Genomic DNA, 24,753 nt, shown 5'->3' with positions numbered 1-24,753 from the left:
CTTTTTGCCAAGAGCCTCTCGAACCTCGTTGGTCTGGTGTTCCTGGTTTTCGCCAACCCCTTCATGGTTATTGCTGTGTTTGTGGGATCCATCTTCTCCAGGAGCCCAAACGTCATGACACTTGACCCCAGTTGCTGTCTCGGCTGTCCCTACATCTGTCTCTGCTGTGAAGGGTCCTCACATCTCCGTGTCCCCGTCTGGTGTCTCTTCCTTTCTCTGCAAGAGACAGAAAACCAAAACACCTCTCTCCCTAGCCTTGATAATCTAATATTGTTATCCATTGTTCTTCTAATGATTCAAATTTGGTTTAAAATATTATGTTCAGGACCTATTCTAATCATAATCTATGTGTGTGTAAAAGAAATCAAAAATTAGTGAACCCTTTCTAAGTCTAACACATTATAAGCTTAAGTTTTACCATAGCTAAATTATTAAACACAGAAATAACGTCATAAGATGTTCATAAAACCATTGTTTGATGTTCGGACTCAACTTCCCCCTTTTTGACACACTCCCATGTGTCAATTCATTGGAGCTAGACAATTAAAAGAGAAGGTTGGTGACATCATATCTCAGAAAGTATCAGAAATTCTTCTCTCGAGTACCGTTGCTCCAGCCTTGTCATCCCTGAGGATCTTCGATCCCGAAAATGTCCCTTCTCCTCATGTAATAAAGTCTGTCATCCTTCCATGCCCTGGTAACTGGTCCATCCAGAGCTGTAACATTTTGAAATGTACATACAACAAGCCAAACCACACCTTGGTCACACCAACCCTTTTCTGCCCTGAAGATGTCCAACACCATCTTAGTCTGGACCAGGGTTGTAATAGTTTTGCAATTTTCATCAGTTTTTACCAATTGTTTGCTAGTTTAGTTTAGTTTTTATTTTCTGAAAATCCTTAGTTTCAATTTAGTTTTATTTGTGTTTTGCAAAAATTAAGTGTAACAAAATCCCAGTTCCATCATATCAGTCATGCTCTTCTGGTTATCCTTGGGTGTTGAGACTAATAACTATTAACTCTTGCCGCACCGTGTGGTCCTAATTTTGGTTGAAGTGAATTGATAACCTTTTGAAGGCGATTGTTTCACACCTTTATTTAGATGTCCCAGTCCTGTTGTCTCGGGATACATCACGCTGCCTTATCTGGGGTTAGCTGTTTTCTGGGGATGCGGGTTGAGTGGGTGAGCTCTTCAAGGAGGGGGAGTGTGCTCCCCCTGATGAGGTCTTCTAGGTAAGCTAGGTTAACCTTCTTGTGTGAGCTTTTCAAGTGCACTTTAAGGTTAGTGGGACTTTTAGTTTTATAAATGTCCCTCATGACCCCCTGATGACCCAGTATTTCATTTTTGCACACTTTAGTACACATTTTAGTTTTTGCTTGTAGCTCGCATACTCTACTTGCCACTCCTCTAAGTCCTGATGTTTCTTAGAGAGGGCAACAGTACCTTTAAAATTATATCACATGTGTGGGGGTGTGGCCTTGCCAATTGTTTTGCCCACCTTTTCAAAATGGCTGGCGTGCCCACAAGCACATTTCATGGAAAAAGAAAGGTAAGCTTGATATTTACATTTAAAATGTTTTGTTAAACTCAGATTTTTATTTTATTCTTTTTGCAAGTACCCCTCCTCGGTGGCGAGAAACTGTTGGTGTGGTCAAGTGGGTGCTCTGGAAACAAACGCTCAGGACAGAACAGTTATCAGTCATGTACTTCCTACAAATTTTGCATATGTTTTATTCCATATTGATCCTCTGAGTGTAATGGTACATTTTAATTTGAATTTATCCAAACTAAACACAATATTTTCTTTATTTACTTTGCTCTTGTTCTTTTTCAGTACCACATCCTATCAAATGTCCCTGTCGATTATATTCTACATTTAATAACTTACTATTTCAAGTGAGAACCTAAATCACGTGGACCAATGTTTATTATTGCATATCTCTATTCTGAATGTGGCCAGTCATTCATAGGTATTGTTAAATTTTGGCGATTTTCCTCTATAAAATTTAATTGACTTTTTTACAGTGGCCTGCTGTGGTTAATAGTAACATATTCCAGTCATGAGTGATATCAATAGTTATCTCCACTGTAGCATTTGGCATTCCCAATAATATAACATGATACCTTAATCAAAACACAGCTAATATAGCACAGTTTTCTTAATGCAAACATCAGTAACTCAAAATCAGCAACCACAGTGTTAAGTCTGCAGTTCATACTTATGTGAAGCTAGAGTCTCCTCCTCCAGTCTCTCTTATCCTCCTGCTCCTGAAAAAACAAAACAAAACAAAGCGAAGCATCCACCCTTCTCTTGTCGGCTGGGTGAATTGTTTATTGGCATTTACTAATCCTAAAGTGGGTGCAGTCATTGTCTCAGTATCAAGTCAGTCAAAGCTTTTAGTCGTCAGTCCATCACAGTCCATTCACATGCATACCTCCATACACATTCATACCAGATGTTGCTGATAATGGAGTCTCACGCGCAACCTATTCGAGCATCCATCACCAGCAAGATGACGTCATCATTTTAAAGGAAAACAATTCCTTGTTGTTTTTTGGGCCGGATTGACTCGGTGCAATCCTTTTAGACTCAGAACTTCTCAGTGTTCCCTATAAGTGAATTTCTCCCAAGCCAATTACAATCATGGAGAAGCACACTTTGCAACTGTTTTTGTAAGAATATTTCATAGCGCTTTAAATTTCAATCTTTCAGGCCTGGTTTAAAGAGCTGATTGTTAAATCATAAACTCACAAAATATCAACATATCACCACCGGTGGATCACACCTCTCAGATTTTCTTATCTCAGTGCACTGTAACAAAAACGAAAACAGACATAACCAACAAAATACTACTAAAATAACACAAACTAGGGCCCGTTGCAGACATGTCCAAGCATAAAACTATCCCTCTCTCGCTTACGAGAAAGAACACAAGCCAAAGCTCACTGATAACATCAAACTAGCGCTAAACAAAACCAAACAATCAACCAGAAATTCACAGGAACATTTTGCTTCCTGCCGGGACAATATTGTGTGGGAATGAGAACCTCAGGTGCCGTAACACCTTTTGTTCCTCCTTGAATTAAAACTCAATCACAGAAAATGCCGTACTCCAACCTAAACTTACACTATTAATTCATCATTTTCACTCTGTGCCACTGTTCCTCATCGGGGCTGTGTGAAGCACAGCAAAGAATTCAGTCAAGGCCTTGAGCCATAAACAGACATCACGCACAGACATTGTTTTCATAACCAAACCGTTTTAGAGCTTATTCCTAAAATCTACATAAATGCCTTCTAGGTGACATATAACACATTCTAAGTAATCAATGGCTCCTCATAAAAATTATGCATTGGGATGTTTGTGTGCAGCATTTTGCATATCAGCATAAGCAAAGCATTCTTCATTGCATCAGCGTGTGTGTGTGTGTGTGTGTGTGTATGTGGATCACTTCTCAGTGAATCAGCATTCCAATGTGTGTGTGTGTGTGTGTGTATGTGTGTGTGTGTATATGTGTGTGTGTGTCATTTCTCACTCACTCAACGAGTGCACGTGTTCATGTGTGTATTTCACTTCATTCTGAATCTGTGTGTGTGTGTGTGTGTGTATGTGTGTGTGTGTGTGTGTGTGTGTGTGTGTGTGTGTGTGTGTGTGTGTGTGTGTGTGTGTGTTTGTTTCTCTTCATTCTGAGTCAGTGCATGTAGATGTGTGTGTTTGTGTGGGTGTTTGTGTTCATCACTTTCCTGTTCTGGTGTTCTGGGTAAACCACGGCCTGAAGCATGCCCTGGGGTCCTGCCCCCCTCCTTTTCAGTTTGTTTGCGACCATTGCTGCTGCTGCTGCTGCTGCTCAAAATTCAGTCCGTCCTGGTTCTGACCCCAATTGGGGCAGTCCTTTCTCCAGTGTCGATGTTCACCGCAGGTGAAACCTGCATCTTCTTCTGTGTTTTTGTCCATTCTGAGGTGCCTTCTGTCCTCAGTTACTCCTCTTGTCTCGGTCACGCCCTTTTTCGCCACCCGATCATCCGTGTTGGTCCATCACTGTCCTGCACAGTGTGAATGCAAAGTTATCAAGGTCAGCATTCTTTCGCTCGGCCTTACTTTTCATTCGGGCTTGGCGGGCGTCTCGTCACAGCTCTGTCAGCTGACGCAGTCTGGGAATTTTCCCCCGTGTAGTGAAACGGGCCTTCGGTTTAGTGCTCTCCGTCTCGGCTGCATGAGATCACATTCCTGCAGGTCTGTTGACATTCTCAGGTCGTTGTTGTGGGTCCAGCTGTTGCAGCATTTGGTCAGTGTCACGTATGGGGGAGAGCAGGAGTCCAGTCAGCCTCGGCTTTCAGGGCCGGCAAAGCAGCCTGTAATTAAATATGTATAGAAAAAACAAAAACAAAACAAAACAAAAACAAACGAACAGGAAAATGATGTTGTGTTGGCTGTGTTATTCAGAGGGGAGACACACCGGGACCAGGCCCTGTGTCAGCCTTCTCTCCCCCTTTTTTTTTTTTTTGTTTTTTCTCTCCCGATATAATCAACTCCTAACCCACCAAGTTGACAGGACAACACAAGTACATATTAAAATTCTTAAGATCATGTTTAAAAACCCAAAAAAGGAATTTTCTTTCATTCAGTAATCACTTTTATTAATCAATCAACAGAAAACATGTCACAATTTGACTCTTTTTACCACTAAATTTGTTGCGTCTTGCCTGGTTGGTTAGACCAGTGTTCCTTTTTTTTTTTTTTTTAGTTAAATTGTTGTCCTGCAACCCAGAGGATTTCTTTGTCAGTAATGTATAGACTTCATCATTTAAGTATGTTAATTTTTCTTTAACCTTGCTGGAAAATCTTCACGTGTTCATGAGTGTAAGCTGTTTCTTCATTGCGTGTATGTGCATTTGTATAAAAGCAGGTTAATTTTATCTTTTCTCAAACTAGGCGTTACCTTAAAAGGAGCCTTTCTCTCAGATTTCTCTGCTTGTGTGTGTTTTTGTTTCACCTTTTTGTTGTGATGCTCCGGACGCCTTCCCAACCTCCACAAGTCCGTTGGCCCCAATTTTATGTGTTAAAACTTCTCTTAATTTCTCCTCTAATTCTCTCCTCGCTGCTGTCTTTTTCACAGCTGCTGATTCGTGCTGGGTGTGGTTCCCATTACCTATAATTTTGCTTCGGCCGCTGTGCTTGTGGGGGCAGTTGGTCCAGGTCCGCAGCCTCCTGTATTAACACACTAAGAGATTTATTTAATTTCATTTTCATCACTGTTAAACAGATAAGCAGGCAACCCGCCTACCTTGACAGCGTAAACTGTACGCCAGTCTCCCAACACATTCCTCTCTGTACTCCTCCATAATTCTCCACTGCACACCTCTTACTATCTCTCCTTTTTATTTTTATTACACCACAGAGTAATACACCCAATTATGCCCGTCTATCTCTATGTGGCTCCAAATTCCCTCTTTATTTTAATTTCACACTCGTCAGGGGACAGGCACACAACAATTTCAACCACTGAAACGAGGAATTCAACCTTTTTATATTTCTTTACTAATCTAGACTCAACCTTTGTTCGCAAAATGTGTCTTGTTCTAGTCCGGAATAAATGTGAACCCGTGATTACACGGCCGTTCCAGTGTTATTTCCGTAGCTATGCGGGGGCCCTCACCTCCCCAAGTCACCACCTCGGCACCCGGACGACGCCGGTCCTGGCCACGCGTCCACGGACAGGAGGGTCGCCACTCCTAGGGCAAAATGTTCCACAGGTACACTAGGCATCAACCTTTGATCCTAAAATGTGTATTTGCTCTAATGTCCTCCTAATCACACACATCAACCGTCACTGTCACTGTGTTCAGACTTCACACACACAAAAAGCACACTCAGAGCACGCCTCACCCACGGCCAGAGCGCGCCTTACACACACAGCGCGTTACACCATCAGTGTGACACACAGAGAGCGCCTCTCATCAGCAGAAATTTGCACAGAAACCTCTGAGCTCAACTATTAGATCTTCTTAAAGCACACTGCACCATAGACCAAAATACCCCTTTCTCTGCGCTTATGACCGCCACAACGGGGCAAAGTCGCATCATAAAAGTGATGCTTGCATCCCCGAAGTTATACCTGACATCATAAACCAGGTGTTGCTCTATGTACTTAAAATTTTACTTTGTATTATGACCGCAGCACTTAAAACTCGACTGACGCCACAAACCACCGTCAAACCTCTATCCAATGTACTAAAACTAGCACCAACCACTACTGCACTTCACGGCCGCACCACCGGAACACGCCGTATCATAAACCAAACCTACGGACGTGTTTCGCTCTCGCGTTGCCAGCGTTCAACTGCACCGTGAAGCCAGCATCTGCTTTTCCTTAAATCAACTTCTATTTCATAGCCGGCAAAAGCCAGGACGTCACTGACACCATAAACAAAATAAACAAACCTCGACTTCAATGTACTGGACTAATGGCCGCGTCTTCAGAAGAAATTCTAACGTATTATTGCTACAGAAGCCAGTATTAGACAAAATTAAATGTGGAAGGTAAAGTGGCTGCAACTAGTCCAACGTAGTATGTTATTAGTATCTCGGTAGAAGCAGTTTACTGCAACTAGTCCAACGTAGTATGTTATTAGTATCTCGGTAGAAGCAGTTTATTTAACACACTGGAATTCAGCCTCAACTTATGTTGTTAGTATCTTGCGCCAAAAACCACACACCGACAAATTTACTGTGAAAATACATGTGACTCAGCGAACAGATTAATTTGGAAAGCCCAATATGCACATTTGGTATTTATAATACAACAGGCTGTGCTTACCTTTCTGTTTTAGGCCGGCCTTCTGTTCACTTTGCCCCACGATCTCACCAAAGGCCAAATCTACACCTCCTCAGCACACCAAAGATCCGGGTCACACGGCACCAAGTTGTTGAAATCTCCCAATTCTTTGAATCTTTGGGCTGAAGGAGGGACAATACTTGGTGTATCAATGCTCAATCAACAATCATTTATTTCCATACAATTCAACAGTCAGAGCATTACAACGTCCGGACGGGAGAGATGCTACCAGAGGGTCAGGCACATGTCTCAAAATGGTGACGGGTTGCTCAGCTTTTTATAGTCTCTAGTGGCCCCCAGCTAGTCGTAAAAGCCAAAACATCACATTTTTTCTCTGTTACAGCGCCTAAGTTATGACCTCGGCAGTTGTTTCTCTGCTTTCTGTAAGGTGGGGGTGTGGAATGTGGTCTGTCTATCTCCCCTGTCTTTAGACACAGAGTCTCCTGCTTACAACCTTCTCTTCATGATTCAACAATTAAGCATGTCAAGAAAACAGTGTAACACATTCCCAGCAGATCAAGGATACAGAGTGATGCACATTTATCTAATGAACTAATATGTGAATATGTTCTGTTAACTCAAAAGTATAATGAGAACTACACTACATACAGCTCACACACTCTATATTAAAGGGTATAATGTGATCTACAGCAGTATTCTAATTCAACTACTTTGATTACATATATAAGGTAACATATAATAACAGAATAATCTAATACTACAGAGGCTATATAAAGTGCTAGTGGTTGTGAGTGGTGGTTCACTCCATGTTATTATTGTGTGTTTGAGGGTACAGTTGTCCATTGTGGGTGTGTGTATGTTCAGTCCATGAGTTTAACGTGGGTCAGATGTCAGGAGGCAGAGTTCAGGAGTCTGACAGCTGTGGGGAAGAAGCTGTTCCGGTACCTGGTGGTCTTAGTCTGGAGGCTCCTGTGGCGCCTCCCAGAGGGCAGGAGGGTGAAGAGTCCATGTGATGGGTGACTGGGGTCTTTGATGATTTTCCCAGCCCTTTTCAGACACCGCTTCCTGTAGATGTCTTTTATGGCAGGAAGTGGTGCTCCGGCGATGCGCTGGGCAGTTTTCACGACCCTCTGCAACGCCTTCCGGTCCGAGGCAGAGCAGTTCCCGTACCAGACTGTTATACAGTTGGTCAGGATGCTCTCGATGGTGCAACGATAGAAGTTCACCAGGATGTCTGAGGACAGGTGGTTCTTCCTCAGGGTCCTCAAGAAGAAGAGGCGCTGGTGAGCCTTCTTGACCAGCTTGGAGCAGTTGGTCGTCCAGGTGAGATCCTCGGAGATGTGGACTCCCAGGAACTTGAAGCTGCTCACACGCTCCACAGCCGTCCCCTTAATGTGGATGGGTGGATGTGGGTCAGCATTCCTCCTGTAGTCCACGATGAGCTCCTTGGTCTTCTCGGTGTTAAGCAGCAGGTTGTTTGTGTCGCACCACTCAGCCAGACGATCCACCTCCTCCCTGTAGGCGGCCTCATCGTTGTCACTGATGAGGCCAATCACCGTGGTGTCATCTGCAAACTTAATGATGGTGTTGGAACCATCAGCAGGTCTGCAGTCGTGGGTGAAGAGGGAGTAGAGGAAAGGGCTCATCACACAGCCTTGTGGTACACCGGTGTTCATTGTGATGGTAGATGAGCAGTGGTTATCCAGCCGGACATGTTGGGGGCGGTTGGTCAGGAAGTCCAGTAACCATTTGCAGATGAGGGAGCTGATGCCCAGGTCTGTCAGTTTCCTGATGAGTTGTGAGGGGTGGATTGTATTGAATGCTGAATTGAAGTCTATAAACAGCATTCTGGCGTAGGTGTTGTTGTTGTCCAGGTGTGAGAGGACAGAGTGCAGTGCGATGGAGAATCAAAGGCAGCACTGGCAGTGGTGTAATGTGGATGGCCTCAGCCAACAACACTGGCCCTGGAGAAATGTGGATGGTATTGGCCAGCACCACAGGCCCTGGTGTAATGTGGATGGCCTCATCCAGCACCACACGCCCTGGTGTGGTGATGATGGCCTCAGCCAAAAGCACTGTCAGTGGTGTTATGTGTTAGGCCTCAGCCAACAACAGTGGCCCTGGTGAAATATGGATCGTATTGGTCAGCACCACACACCCTGGTTTAATGTGAATGGCCTTAGCCAGTAGCACAGGCCCTGGTGAATTGTGGATCACATCAGCCAGCAAAGCAGGCCCTGGTGTGGTGAAGATGGCCTCACAGGGAGCACTGGCCCTGGTGTAATGTGGATGGCATCAGCAAGTAGCACGGGCCCTGGTCTGGTGATGATGGCCTCACAGGAAGAACTGTCGCTGGTATAAAGTGTATGGCCTCAGCCAACAACAGTGGCCCTGGTGTAATGTGGATGGCCTCAGCCAGCACCACAGGCCCTGGTGTAATCTGGATAGCCTCATCCAGCACCACAGGCCTTGGTGTGGTGATGATGGCCTCACAGGAAGCACTGGTAGTGGTGTAATGTGGATGGCATCAGCCAGTATCACAGGGCCCTGTGTTTTGTGCATGTCATCAGGCAGAAACACAAGCCCTGGTGAAATGTGGATGGTTTCGGACAACACCACAGGCCCGGGTGTAATGTGGATGGCAACTACGAGTAGCACTGTCCCTGGTGTAATGTGGATGGCCTCATCCAGCACCACACGCCCTGGTGTGGTGATGATGGCCTCAGCGAAAAGCACTGTCCCTGGTGTTATGTGTATGGCCTCAGCCAACAACAGTGGCCCTGGTGAAATGTGGATGGTATTGGCCAGCACCACAGGCCCTGGTGTGGTGATGATGGAATCACAGGAAGCACTGTCCCTGGTGTAATGTGGATGGCCTCAGCCACCAACACTGGCCCTGGTGAAATGTGGATGGTATTGGTCAGCACCACAGGCCCTGGTGTAATGTGGATGGTATCAGCAAGTAGCACAGGCCCTGGTGTGGTGATGATGGCCTCACAGGAAGAACTGTCCCTGGTGTAATGTGGATGTCCTCATCCAACAGTACAGGCACTGGTGTGGTGAAGATGGCCTCAGAGGAAGCACTGTCCCTGGTGTAAAGTGTATGGCCTCAGCCAACAACACTGGCCCTGGTTAAATGTGGATGGTATTGGCCAGCACCACAGGCCCTGGTGTAATGTGGATGGCCTCATCCAGCACCACGCACCCTGGTGTGGTGATGATGGCCTCACAGGAAGCACTGGTAGTGGTGTAATGTGGATGGCATCAGCCAGTATCACAGGCCCCTGTGTTTTGTGGATGTCATCAGGCAGAAACACAAGCCCTGGTGAAAAGTGGATGGTTTCGGACAACACCACAGGCCCGGGTGTAATGTGGATGGCCTGTGCCAGTAACACAGGCAGTGGTGTGGTGAAGATGGCCTCACAGGAAGCACTGTCCCTGGTGTAATGTGGATGGCCTCAGCCAACAACACTGGCCCTGGTGAAATGTGGATGGTATTGGCCAGCACCACAGGCCCTGGTGTAATGTGGATGGCCTCATCCAGCACCACGCACCCTGGTGTGGTGATGATGGCCTCACAGGAAGCACTGGTAGTGGTGTAATGTGGATGGCATCAGCCAGTATCACAGGCCCCTGTGTTTTGTGGATGTCATCAGGCAGAAACACAAGCCCTGGTGAAAAGTGGATGGTTTCGGACAACACCACAGGCCCGGGTGTAATGTGGATGGCCTGTGCCAGTAACACAGGCAGTGGTGTGGTGAAGATGGCCTCACAGGAAGCACTGTCCCTGGTGTAATGTGTATAGCCTCAGCCAACAACAGTGGCCCTGGTGAAATGTGGATGGTATTGGCCAGCACCACAGGCCCTGGTGTAATGTGGATGTCCTCAGCCAACACGACTGGCCCTGGTGAAGTGTGCATGATATTGGTCAGCACCACAGGCCCTTGTGTACTGTGGATGGCATCAACGAGCAGCAGAGGCCCTGGTTGGGTGAAGATGGCCTCAAGGGAAGCACTGTCCCTGGTGTAATGTGGATGGCCTCAGCTAAGAACAGTGGCCCTGGTGAGATGTGGATGGTATTGGCCAGCACCACAGGCCCTGGTGTAATGTGTATGGCCTCATCCAAAAGCACACTCCCTGGTGTGGTGAAGATGGCCTCTGTCATGAGGCTGAACTGAGGGTGACACTGGAGACTGAACTGAGGGTGACTCTGGAGACTGAGCTGACAGTGACACTGGTGACTCTGGAGACTGAGCTGAGAGTGGCTGCGGGGTCTAAATACAGTGGGAAGTAACGAGGAGAATGAGACACAGAAGGAGAGCACAGCTGGGGGAAATTAGAACTGACGAGACAAGCAAAGCAGGACACATTCACATAAGTCACGGACCTTCAAAGTAAAACAGGAAGGATCACACAGAGACGCGAACTTGACACCGTGGAGACAGCAACTAAGAAACATAGAGACATAAACCATAAGGCAGAGGACTCTAAGAACCGATAGACACGGAGGGGAACTCAAACATGCAGACACAGACTTACAGAACAGAGGGGACACAGAGAAATGAGAAGGGCAAGGGATCGAAACTAGAAACTATAGAATAACTCACACCAAGTACAATAATACAAAAATCACAAAGAACTAAAACGCTGGGTCAGGAGACCCAGGACCCTGACAGCCTCACAGGAAGCACTGTCCCTGGTGTAATGTGCATGGCCTTGTGATGTAGCATAACTTAAGCAGCAAGGAAGGTGATAAGTAAATAGCATTAGCAGACAATTGAAGTTCTTTTTAAGCATACTTTATTGCTAGCATCTCCCCTTTACCATAAAACAATCAATCAGGCATGCAAAAATCCCACTGGCTTTATACAAGACTTTGCCCACACCTGACCTCGTTAGTCCCTACCATTGAACAAAATAGGTCAAACCAAATAATACAATTCTAAACAAAGAACAGGAATAAAGTCATGCATGAAACTGACAAACTCATTTACTCAACTACATAGTTTGTAAAGTAAAACACTGCATACAATATAACTCAAAAGGCTACTTTAAAGAAAACAAACAATACTATACAAAATGAAAAACCCTCCATTTGGTTACACCCAGTGATCCAATCATTGACCTCATGACCCTATATAAACAGGAAGTAGTGGGCGGCCCTTCCCATACACCTGTCTCACATATAGGACCTGCAAGCACAACATGGACACCATGGTAAGTATAACCAAAGCAACATAAAGAAACATAATTTACTAGACATGTGCCTGTAAACAGAAGAGAATTCAGATGATCTGATGGTTAGTAGTGTTTGCTTTAAAACACATGCATGGATGTAAAGAATGTAACTACTGCTACCACAAACAAAACCCGGGATATTGTGTGTTAAGAGAAGTTACACCAGCAATGTCTAAATTAAAGCATTATGGCTGACTGTAAAATAACAGAACACAGAATAACAATATACGCAAGTGACAAATGGCAAATGAATTCTGTCCTAGCCACTTTGTCTCATTCTCCCCCCCCTTAAGTCCGTTACTCTTCATAGGAACGGGAAAGAAAGCCTGCCACAACATTCTTTTTCGCTGCTCTATACAGAATCTTAAAACAATATGAATATGGCTGCAGTGAAAGATACCACCTCGTGATTCTTGCGTTGGTGTCTCTCATTCTGCTCATCCACTGTAAAGCTCAATGATCGGTTTCAAGCACAAATTCACCTCCCAGTAGATAGTATCTCAGAGTGTCCAAAGCCCATTTTATTGCCAAAGCTTCTTTTTCAATTGTGGAATACTTCATTTCTCTGGGGAAGAGCTTACGGCACAGGTCTTTGGTCCTCTCCATCACCTTGCAGCAACACAGCTCCCAGCCCAACTCCTGAAGCATCAGTCTGTACAATAAACGGGCACGTAAAGTCTGGACACTGCAACACAGGCTCATTACACAAACAGTTTTTCAAATCCATGAATGCAGCCTCACACTCTGGAGTCCATTTAATTTTGTTGGGGCATGATTTACGAGTTAAATCACTAAGAATAGCTGATCTGGTAGAGAAATTAGGGATGAAACGACGATACCAGCCAGCTAAACCCAGGAAGGATCTCAACTTTTTCTTTGTAGTTGGAGGAGGACAAGAGGCAAAAAGCTGTTCTTTTTTATTAGGCAAAAACATTTTCGGCAAAAAAACATTATGCAAAAACATTTTCGGCAAAAAAACATTATGCAAAAACATTTTCGGTGCTGTTAAGGAATTCACAGCGACTCACTTGTTTATTTTTGAGAAAGTTTATTTTTTTATCATATCAGATGAGCGGCAGTGACGTCAACGTACTCGATCGTTGTTCTTTTTTATTAGGCAAAAACATTTTCGGCAAAAAAGCAGTATGCAAAAACATTTTCGGTGCTGTTAAGGAATTCACAGCGACTCACTTGTTTATTTTTGAGAAAGTTTATTTTTTTATCATATCAGATGAGCGGCAGTGACGTCAACGTACTCGATCGTACCACAGGTAAGTGCGAATCTGAATCTGTAGATTTTTTAAAATTATTTTTCTTATTTAAAACCAAAAAGAAAACCCCGAAACAGTGAGCTCACAAAGCTGCTTTTAGCAGTTCCATGGGTTAAGATTAGCAATTTCGTGGAACAGCGAATGACTTAACATTTAATAGCATATATGTTACCACACCACATGTGCTGTAAGTTAGCTAAATTCATTTCTGTTAGCCAATCAAGTTAAGTCATTGCCTCCAACAACTTACATTGTAAATAAGACCCTTTGCCATGATGGTAAGTTCTGTGACTAAACTTATTATGTTTACTGTTTATACATTTCCCTTACGCTCTCTCTCTCTATCTCATTTTTTAAAAAAGTTGATGCTTCCTCAGCTCTCAACTACACTGTTAGCTTTGAGCTGTTAAGTTGGTTTTTTTTATTGTTTCAAGTAAGGCTCAGTTGGTCCTACCATATCTTAGTCACATTTCAACGTTTTACTTCATAGTTAATAAACTTATTTAAATCATATGTTACGCATACATGTTGACTTCTTTAGCACGACTTGTACCTGTGGAGAGCCCAGTCACAATCTGCGGCTGTCCACCAGAGTGTTTGAGGGTCAGACCAGGAAAGGTTGTTGCTGTGGTCACAATGAATGGTAAGAAGAACTTCATTTTGTCCTGACTGACAACCATCTGTAAATAATTCACCTAAAACTAAACCCTCACAAGCATTGTTGCAGTATATTCTGAGACAAAAAGAAGACCTAACCCAAAGATAATAAACTTTTACTCTGGAGTCATGAGTTTTTCACTTTTCTAGGACGTTACAATCTCAGCATGCCAGAGCTGAGGTGTGAGACATGTGAAGCTTCTTGGACTGCTGGAGTAGATGACCTAAATCTAAGTGATTACTGGCCCGCTACCCTTCACTTTTCTACTTTGTACGCAACAGATGTCTTCTTCACATTTGAAGAAATGAAGATGGCATCACCCGGACTCTCCTGCAAAGCATTTTTAAAAATGCTTGATCAACGAACTCTCCACTTTGGCCGTGTGAGCATTTTAGTTTATGCATCCTTTACAGTATGGTTCTTCTGTGTTATTCAGGATTTAAAAGTCACTTGTAGCGTAGTTGTTTTCTGTTTATGTCTTTCATTTTAAACCAGACGGGAAAGATCTCTGCAGATGGCTTTAAGAAAAGTTTCTTTGAGTGGGAAGCCGTGAGATATGAATTAGACAAGATTTTAAAGGAGGATCCCTTCACATGTCATGCATGTGCCCCAGACATGCTTGCAATTTCAGTGGATGGAAACCGCAAGCATTACCGTTTCAAGAATGCAGCCAGGTACAGCAAAATATGTGTAATACCAACGTTTGTTTCAGACAATGTGACTATAAGGTGCACCAATTAACTTTGGACTTACTTTGTATGACACCATAAAGTATACTGTATTGCTATTTTGTTCAGATCTGAGGAACTGGGCATCTTTGAAGACGCCTTCATAGCAAAGGATGAAGATGTGGGAAGATTTGTGGACTACATACACAGCACATCCAGACATGTAAGATTGAACGCTCTAATTACATAGACATAATTATGTTAACCTTTAACACTCTGTTGAAGAGATTGTGAAAAGACATTGTCACCAGCTATTTAATGCATTTTAGGTCTCCGGACGAGGTGTTTGTGGAGGGGAGTGGTCAGCAGCCAGAGAGACCTCCCAAAGATCCAGCAGCAAGGTGGATGAGGAGGGACTGGAGCTTGCAGTGTGTAGGCATGGAGTGCTGCTCCGTGCTCTAAATATGTACAGGGGTGAAATTTTTGCTTATCCCTTGTACCTGCAACAAAAGCTGGCCAATAGACATATCACTTTTTTTTGTATGGATGTTACCTGCAAGTATTGGCCATATCTTGAAAGAGTAACAAAAAGCTGTCCAGAGCTCCAGCACCTTCTTAGCATGAAGCCATTTCTTTCAGTCTTTCATGCTAAAGCCCACGATTTCAAATGTGAGGTATGAAATTCTGACTTTAATGACTTTATCTGAACAATTGCACATCAACATTTTGTGTAATTTGTATTTTATCTGTGTGTGTGTATGTACATCTGTGTGTGTGTGTGTGTGTGTGTGTGTGTGTGTGTGTTTTTTTTCAGGTGAAATGGAGTGGAGCATATCAAGATGGGGCTGGTTTGACTCTAGGGGAGGAGGTAGAGCAATGTAATGCCTTTTTGTCAAGGATTGCAGTTACCACAAAACATATGTCCAAAGCAGGTGAGAAGGCAAATCCTGCACTAGTTAGATTTTAAGTGTGTAATTATGATGAAAGTGGTAACACTACGTTTTCTGTGTTTGCAGGACGGAGTGACATGCTAACTCTTATGGCCATGCGCTGGAATCAACAAAAGCTAGACCAGTTGGCCACCTCTCTGACCCATCAATATCAGAAGGTAATGATATTGTTACTTTATTTTTAGATGATTACTCCTCTGTGTTCTTATTATTTGGAGTAAACATGTGTTTAGTGTTTTTTGTTTGTTTGTTTGTTTTTTAATCTCAAATTGACAATGTAGGCCACAAAAGCTCTTCTAACCCAGCTTCAGAACCTGGAGTCCTTAAAAGTCCAATTAGCAGTGACTGACAGTCAACTGGATGAATGGGTCAGTGATGTAAAGGATTGGGCAGAAGGTGAGCAAAAACTGATTCAAAAATGTGATGCAATTGTACAATGATTTTATGTAAGTGTAGCTGTGTTATTTCTTCTAAGCAGCAACAACAAGCACAAGTGATATTGATCCCTTGGTGAGCAGAATCGAAGTGCTCGTAGCGAGCATAAAGAGACGATCCCAGCGTCTGTACAAAGACACCGATGGAAATAAAGCCCGTGCCAAGATTCGTCGCAAGATCAGAGAAGAGAAAGGAATCTTGACTTCTGCTGTGGAAAAATACAACAGAATGTTTCCAGACAAAGAAACTCTGTGCTTGGAAGAAATTCTGTCTGGTGACACAAGCTGGCCGTGGCAGCGGGCACACAGCGGTAGTTGTACATATATGTTGTCTACTTTCAGCATATCTGACATATAATGAAACCCTAAGCTTCAGGTGTTGACCTAAAATCATTTATGACTTCAGACGTTCTTTGTGAATTGATTTATAACTTTGTTATAAATGCATTTCAGACTCTGTCAGCCTTACAACAAAGAGAAGGGCATTCGATATCATCATGGCAATAAGAAGACTTGAGGAGGAAAAGAAGATTCTTGTTACAGAGATGGACCATCACTGGAAATCTCTTTCAAAATATGATGATATCCTGAAAGAGCTGTCCGGCCTGTTTTCCAGTGAGATATTTAAAAGTATGTATTTAAGTAATGCATACAAAACACTGACTGTTTCTTAAGGCATTAAAGCAGACTAAATTATATGTTCTATTTTTAAGGTTCGCATTGTGGCCTAAGTGAGGAGGGTTTGAGAGGTCTACAGAGCATCATCCTCAGAAAACGACAGAATGTGAAACAAAACAAGCTGCATGCAAGACAGTGTTACATGCAAGTTTTGTCAGGAGCAAAGAACATTAACCTTGATCATACTTCCGACGATGACTTTTACAGTGACTCTGAATATTCTGATTAAAGTCGGTAATAAATATCTGTAATATATCAGTTTGTCCTCAAAGTTATATCAACTTGCTACCTTGCAGGTTTAATGCTGGGGGCCCCAATTTTTTCAAGTTGGCCATAGACCAGTCATTGACAGTGCATTCCCAAGACTTCATCACATCAATGCATATAGTTTTTTACAAAGACAGCTGGCACATTTTTATTTAATGTCATTCGTAGAGCTAAAAACTACCCTGTTACACTGTTTTTAAACATGCATTTTGGTAATACATAATAGTACACTGTTATGTATCAGAGGGAGATTTTGTACTTTTTACATTTTTGTCATGTTAAGTTACTGTAATATATTTTTGGCTCACAGAATTTACAAGACATATTGAAATGTGATTGATAGAACTTTGTAAGCAAATTTCAAGTATGCTTGTCACAGGTGAGAGTTTTCATTCTTGAGTATTTTGATGTACATGTTAAGGATATTTTCATGGTATGTATCATTCATATCAACAGTATCAATAATGTTTGAGTGCATTACTAGTACTTGTGCTTATTTTTAAAATAATCATACTACAGTACAGTAGGCAGTTCAGCTGATTCTGTCACAACAACCCTGATCCACAAATTAACTTTTGGATATATAACTTTTTTTGTTTAGTTCCAGTTGTACAGCGATGTGCTCAACCATATTTTTTTTTAAATTTAGAGTATTAATTGATCCAGTGGTTACTAAGCCTACAGTGTCTTAGGGTGGACCAACATCATTGTCATTTTACCCCCACCAAATTTCATTAAGTTGTCTGTATCACTGTAGTTTATTTGTTTTTATATTACCAGTGACCACAATCAAATAAAGTTGAAAAATAACTGTCAGTTTGATGTTTTCATGCAGTTTCAATGGATCATTTTGTCACCACAGTTAAAATTTAGCAACATTTATATTTCCATGACAAAGACATAAAACACATTTCTGTTTAATATAGTTATGACTGTAGACTTGATATGTAAAAACTGAAAATGACTGTTAGAGTTTGTATTGTTGATTGTCATTTATGCTTAGAAATATTTAACCATAGATGCTTAGAGGTGTATAATCAATTGTGTAGTGATAGGTTGTGTGATCTTTAACAGGCTACAGAGGCTTGGTGTGCATTCCACACTAGAATGCACACCTACATCCTGGGAGCATGGGAAAGTTCGTACCTTGCTTAATTGTTTTATGGTAGGATTAACGTAGCTACGTCTGTTCTAGTCTAAGTGCTTTTGTGTATAAATGAACTGCTGGACTTCCTTACTGTGTTATCTAGGATGAACCATCTAGGGTGAGGCTACCCTCTTCCTGACCAAGGATGTTTGACCCTTTGATCAGCAGTCCACACACATTTTGATCAGCAGTCCACACACACACACACACACACACACAGGCAAGGTACTCTTTGTGTGTATGTAGACGTCATATGTTAATGAACCTATGCATATTCATGTAACCTCAATAAAAGGGCAGTGGTACGGGAGAACGGACGAGAGCAACTGGGGTCAAGTGAAGGAACGGCACTCTGTCCGGTCTCTCCCGTGCACGAGTAACATGAAGAACTTTGCCTACTTGTGTCTTGCTTTGCAGTGTAATTATATTGTCTTCAACGTTCCAGCGGATGGGTTCAAGCTACAAACCTATCAATGACTGCCAATCATGTAAGTAATTTGTGAAAAAGAACGTAGAAATCTATTTCACAAACAAAAACAATTTCTTATTATGCAACCCTTTCAATACTATAGCCCACACCAGATCAAATTTAGGTATTTGTGACACATACAGCACATACATTTATTCCACAAAAGGAATAGATGGATGGCCACTATGGAGAAAGGCAGTCCTGAAACTTCATCAGGAGGACAAATCGTTGTGTGCATCAACTTCACAGTGTCTTTTGGTCTTTTATCAAAAGATATTTGCCATTTTTTAGTTTCTTTTAAAGTTCTTGGTTAGGTTTAGGGATTAAAGACCAAATCCAGATTATAATATAAAAATATTGTGACACATCATCAGTAGTGGGCCTTGGATTCATTGGGTGTTTTGGCCCTTACCAGTAGACACCCTCATAAATGGAGGCCCTGCCAGGGTTGATCAGGCCCCGGGGTGTGTCACTGGTTGATGTGAAATTGCTATTTCTCTTCTACTTTTTCCTATTTAGTTTTCTACAATTTATTTTCTTCTATCACTTCACTGCAAAACGATAAGTACTATTTAGGTCTTTAGTGCTTAAAGAGCCTCACTTCTTAAAGAGATAGAAAAGGTGAAAGAGAAAAGAGATAACATAGGAGAGAGGAGAGCCGGAACTGGGGCATGTGATCTGGCATCCCATACCTCCGCGCCCAGATCGGGCTGTACCCTCTACATCTCCACTGCCTCCCACAAACAGGAAAAAGAGCTGAGGGTAGAAGCAAAACGTTTTTTCATTCCTGCCTTATGTTTCACTACCATGAGGTTAACTGCACAGCCACAGGAGCCCTGAAACAGCTGTATCAGTCAACAAGGCTTCAGGTCTATCACAGTACAAATTATAGTGTTATGTTTTCTACCCTTTTGATGCCCCCTGCTTAGGTAGCTCCACCACAGTTTGATCAATTCTGGGCATGTGTGTTGCGGATAGCTGACTGCCCAAGTGATCTCAGCCCTCTTTAACCACAGCCAGTGATTGGCCCACTCAGCAGTGTTAGCTAATTTTCTTATAACCTGCAGCAGCACCTGTCCTCTGGCTCCAATCTCTTTAAGCAGTTTTGCTATTGTACTGGCCCCTAACCCTAAATAGTAGTTCAGGTCGTATCTCTCTACAGAAACAGCTTAATTCTCTTTCTCCTATGACGGCCAATATTTGTTAGTAATATTCTAAAGCCAAAAACGACATAGTCCCAATATACAGGGTTAAGTGATGTTAGAGCTCAGAGGGTTGACTTAAACCTCTAATAATCAATGTAGTTAAAATACTCAAAAGAATGTTGTCAGTGGTAATGGGACAAAGCCACATTCAATGTTGATTTTAATTTGAAAATATGTGTACATAATCTAACATGCTTATTATTTGTGGGGACATCACACTTGAAATGATTACTGGTAGTGCAATTTGACATTTTCTGTGTTCTATGTATACATTATATGTGCAAAGCAGAAAAAATAATATTTGCATAGAGAATGAAGTTATATAACAGTGTAGGTGGATCAAGGCCAAGTCAATGTTGAGCATCTAAGAAAATTATGAAAGTTGATACTACTAGTAATGGAAACTTTCAGTCTCAACATCAAACAGTACTACAAGTTCTCATATCTCAATAGACCTTTGATTTTTTATTTTACTTTTCATTGACAGTACTCAGTACAATTTCACCAGCCTTCATACTTTAAACTAAACAGAACACCTGTTTACAATAACAACTTCATATGAGAAACAAAGGGAAACAGACTGATGGGTTTTATGGATTGAGTTGCTAGCTGTGGGTCATATTCACCGTAACAATTATAACAGCCTACACTCACTTTTTAAAGAATGTAGCAAATATAAATGCTGTACAAAAACATTCAAGTTAAGAACACAGAACTACTATTGTAGTTAACAACATAATATAAAGTCTTTTTTTACGTAACACAATGCATTTTAACAAGTATAAATATTTGTCTAACATTTCTAAACAATCAAACTGCTGAAAATGAACATATCCAGTCTGTGAACAGAGAAGATCAATGTGACATCTGGATGTATGGACCTTTGGTTCCACATATTTCTGAAAGTGTTCCTTGTAGACAGTACACAACTTCAGTTTTCAGACATTATATCTTACTTGTTTGTAACATGGAAAAACAAACATCACAACATCATAAAAAGACTTCCTCAGTGGCTGAAGGAGGTGGCACATCTGGCATGGCAAAGTGGTGTTGAAATTCACTGGCTGGCTCCCACGTGTCATCCCAGATTTTCCCACTGGAAAATATAATTATTGAAAGAAACAACACCAAAAACATTAATATCGTGTTGGGGATTACTTCGTGCTTTTTATGTTTAACACCAGAGGTGGAACATGATAAAGACATTTCCTTAAGTACTGTACCAAAATGCAAATTGTCATTTTTATGGATATTTTCAACTTCTGCTACACTATTTGTAATTTAGATGGATTACAAACAAAACACTACTGTACAGTTACACTCGACACATATGAAAGACTTAGTTATTGTTTTTCAGTTGAACAGTTCATAATATCCTTTCTGTGAAGTGAAAATAAAAATTGTTCAAATGTGATAATTAGTTTCTTTTGGATTATTATAAAGGCTGTTGTTTACTCTTTAATTTGTAGAGATTCATTGCTGTCACACAATTGTAATGCTAGAAATACAGTATGCAAAACAACTGAAAGCTTTCACAGTGTGATATTAGTACTTCTTTGGAAAGTTCAGAATCTGAATACTCCCTCCACTGCTTAGGCGATTTATCCTTTGGCACACATAAATCTGTGTAAGACATGGACAAATTCTCTCCACTTTGTCAAAATCCTGATAGCTTTTATATATTTCTTACAATTAATGTGAGTGCTCTTATGGCCCCAGCACAGTCCAGCTGGAATTATTCCCAGTACTTTTGCATCTAAGTGAGACACTACGTGTGTTTTCTGAACAGTTTCAAATATATTTCTTATTAAATTTGTTATTTTATGATTCGACAAAGATGGCAAAAAACTTTGCAATAATCCTTAATTGATTAAATAATTGAGATAGGATAAGAAAAAAAGCGAGAAGTAAGACGTGACAAAACACCTGGTTTTCCATTTTCATTTGTGCTCCAAAAAGGTAATAGATGGAAACAGAACATTCTCAGAGAATGAAATATCAAGAGCTTCTTACCAAACAGAGCAAGGCAACCAACGCACTTTTACTTCTGTGTTCCCCTAGACAGAAGGAATCAGAGAGGCAATCGTTAAATAACATGGTTAATGGATAGGTGTCTTCATAAAGCTTGTGTGTAATCCAGTGTGCACACCTGAGACACACACAGACCCATGTAAACACACTTTGATAGATGTGTAGGTATGTGTATGTAAGGCATTTCTGTTTATAAAAAAAATAATAATAGAATTTTGAAAAGCATGTATCCAATTGTGGCATTCACAAAAAATTATTTTGATCACAGGTTTAGTTAACTGCGTCTATCTGTTTTTGACTCTGGCTATGTTCTTTTCTTCGGAAAGTTTGACGTACTTGATACATCATACACTGACATAATCAATATTATCCCATTATGAATTGTTTGAATTGTGTCCATTTAAACACTTCAAACTACACATGATTATCTACTATTTATAGTGAGACAGGGCTGGTCAGCATATATCAGGATCTATAAATTGTGCTTTCTATGATCCTGATTCAACAAGAACAACTGAGGATATAGGCTTACACAGAAAAAAATATGATCCTTCCTCATATACAGTCATTTCTATGTTAGCCATGTAGGTTTTTGTAGCAAGATGTAGCAGTATTCAATGTCTGTGATTAATTTTGCAGAATTGTTTAAGAACAAACACATGAAATACAATACAATCTTTTAATGTAATTCCATTAATCATTTCCCTTCACTAATCTCAAAAGTACATTTGAATTTACCCATGTAGCACAGTTCATGGCTGTAGTGCATGGATGAAAACAACTTGAGATAGGCTTACTGTAAAAAGTCTACTGAAAAGCAAATTAAAACATTTTAAGTATTACCTCATTTATCCTGCTCTCAGTGACTTCTTCAAACTGGAACACCTTCTGCCTACTACATCTTCGACAGCCTAAGAAATGAAAAATTACATTTAAAAAAAACATAAGACTCTGTATACACAAGAAATCAAATATGAGTTTTCACTCAACAAGTGAAAATCTGTAATATCCTCCTGATTGCCATACTCCATTTGTCCTCTGGGGTCAAAAAGTGAACCCACCTCAGTTGAGTTTTTTTTTTAAAGTACATACCATAAATTGTGAATCAATTCTGTGTAAAAACTTAGTTTCACTTAGGACCAACAAATTAACAAAAAAATTCACCCTTCATTTTGCAATTGAGTGCCACCAGACCTTGTTTATATAAATGCATACACTATTTGTTGAGAGAAACTAAAATGTTCTCTCAAAGTGCGTTTTAGTTTTCTCAATCCAATCAAGTTGAATTACAAAGTCCTCTTAACTAAAGTAAGGGATTGACCATATTTAATTATAGTCTTTTTATAGTGTACACCAAAATGCAGCTAAATAACTAGTGAATAATACTTTGCAATGGTTTGTTAGTTCTCTAGGACAACATATGTATCATTTTTGGGTAAGAAACTTAAAAATCTCAAGACATAACATGCAAAGCAATACTTACTCTTTCTCTTCTTATTTTCATGTTGGCCACCCTCACTTAAGGACTGGGAGATCGCGTGGCTAGCAGGTGGATGAAGAGACTGCAGAGATGGCTGGTCTGCGGGTTTAAAAGGTGGTGGAGAGGTGGGAGAGGTTGTTTGTGAGGTGCTTCTGTCTCTCTTCTTTTTTTGGAAAGACTGGGAGCATGGAACAGAAGAAGGAGATAAAGGAACAAGATTGAGAACAAAAACAGTCTCTGTCTGCTCGTCTGACAGGCTCTTTGGGTGCTCCTCGAGGAGCCTAGAAGATTGATGTTCCTGGGTGGTCATCTCAGGCTGCTCCTTGGCGAGGCTCTCTGCTTGCTTGTTGATCAGGGTCTCTGCCTGTTCTTCACTGGGGATCTCTGTGTGTTCTTTGATGTGGGTCTGTTTGTCGGCACAATGCTCCTTGGTGGCATTCTTGGACTGCACAAGCTGCTGTTCTGTGGGGGTATTGGGGTGCACTGGTGTGGAGGTTCCTATAAAACATATTTACTTTCATAAAAATATTTTTCAAAAAAGGCCTTATATTTAGCAGGAACTACACTTTGGCTATGTTCACACTGCAGGCGAAAGCGCAGCAAATCCGATTTTTTTGACCCTCTGCGACCCATATCCGATCATGGTCTGACAGTGTGAACGGCACAAATCCGATATTTTCAAATCCAATTTGGGTCACGTTCGTATGTGTTACTGAATCCGATACATAGCTGATATTTTAGAAAGCGACTGCTGTTTGAACGGTCCTGTCACATTAAATCGATCTTCCACGTCACTGACACAAGACAGACGCCAATTATCAGCGCCAGAGAAGCACCACAGAAGACATCATGAACGCTTCCTGGCCATCCAGCTAAACTGTTGGGAAGACAACGTTGGAGAAACGTGAACATTTTATTTGCAGATTCTGACAGAAGTCTGAAACTACCCTTTGAAGCACCGCTCCTCTCTAAAACAGCAATAAGGATCATTATTAGGCCATATGTAAATAACAAAATAACTTAAAGCAAAATTGGGAAACATAAAGTCTCAAACAAGTCTTTATAATAAGGGCCATCAGTCAAAAAATACTGTTTGGTCTGAGTCTAAACAGAGCGCAATGTGTGTGACGTCTTCTTTTGCGCATGCGGCCGCTTTGGGCGTTCACACTAGAGCGCGTTTGCTGTCACATTTTATTTGTAGTGTGAACGAGCAGACAAAAAAATCTGAATTGAGCATTAAGACCTGCAGTGTGAACGAAGCCTTTGATAACATATCCTTCAATGGTTATTTAATGACCTTAAAATATACTTACACAATTTGCTTAAAGATTAATGAAGTATTCTGATTGTGAAAGCAAGTTGAGACGACTTGTTGTGAAAAGTTGCTATATAAATTAGCATTAATTAACTGGACTGAAAGTATGCAACAGACTTCACTCTTACCCTTAGACAGTATAAA

At 41.4% G+C, this 24,753-nt stretch overlaps 2 protein-coding genes and 1 long non-coding RNA gene across 3 annotated transcripts; 1 reads left to right on the top strand and 2 right to left on the bottom strand.

Annotated features, from left to right (window-relative positions):
- Nucleotides 1-3,590: 3,590 nt before the first annotated feature.
- Nucleotides 3,591-7,586, bottom strand: LOC146679098 (uncharacterized). The gene is made up of 2 exons (XR_014911869.1): nucleotides 6,742-7,586; nucleotides 3,591-5,523 (listed from the first exon to the last, which is right to left on the bottom strand). It is a non-coding gene; the product is annotated as an uncharacterized LOC146679098 (long non-coding RNA).
- A 4,417-nt stretch (nucleotides 7,587-12,003) lies between these two features.
- On the top strand, nucleotides 12,004-16,924 carry LOC146679097 (uncharacterized). Its single transcript, XM_085412513.1, has 13 exons — nucleotides 12,004-12,015; nucleotides 13,268-13,307; nucleotides 13,849-13,950; nucleotides 14,115-14,347; nucleotides 14,461-14,639; nucleotides 14,763-14,856; nucleotides 14,963-15,307; nucleotides 15,448-15,565; nucleotides 15,650-15,741; nucleotides 15,865-15,979; nucleotides 16,059-16,334; nucleotides 16,471-16,647; nucleotides 16,731-16,924. The coding sequence occupies exons 1-13, from the start codon at nucleotides 12,004-12,006 to the stop codon at nucleotides 16,922-16,924; spliced, it is 1,977 nt and encodes a 658-aa protein (XP_085268639.1).
- Nucleotides 16,925-20,301: 3,377 nt separating this feature from the next.
- LOC146679096 (uncharacterized) lies at nucleotides 20,302-24,162 on the bottom strand. Its single transcript, XM_085406709.1, has 5 exons — nucleotides 24,150-24,162; nucleotides 23,298-23,792; nucleotides 22,658-22,725; nucleotides 21,797-21,840; nucleotides 20,302-20,879 (listed from the first exon to the last, which is right to left on the bottom strand). Exons 1-5 carry the CDS (start codon nucleotides 24,160-24,162, stop codon nucleotides 20,774-20,776), a joined length of 726 nt encoding a protein of 241 aa, XP_085262835.1. The 3' UTR covers nucleotides 20,302-20,773.
- Nucleotides 24,163-24,753: the final 591 nt, after the last annotated feature.

This window comes from Rhamphochromis longiceps, linkage group LG1 (assembly GCF_057381845.1).
Source record: "Rhamphochromis longiceps isolate RC_006_pf linkage group LG1, R_longiceps_female_GT1.1, whole genome shotgun sequence".
NCBI lineage: Eukaryota > Metazoa > Chordata > Actinopteri > Cichliformes > Cichlidae > Rhamphochromis > Rhamphochromis longiceps.
The sequence above is the reverse complement of the archived record's forward strand: the minus strand, read 5'-3'. Positions and strand labels throughout refer to the sequence as shown.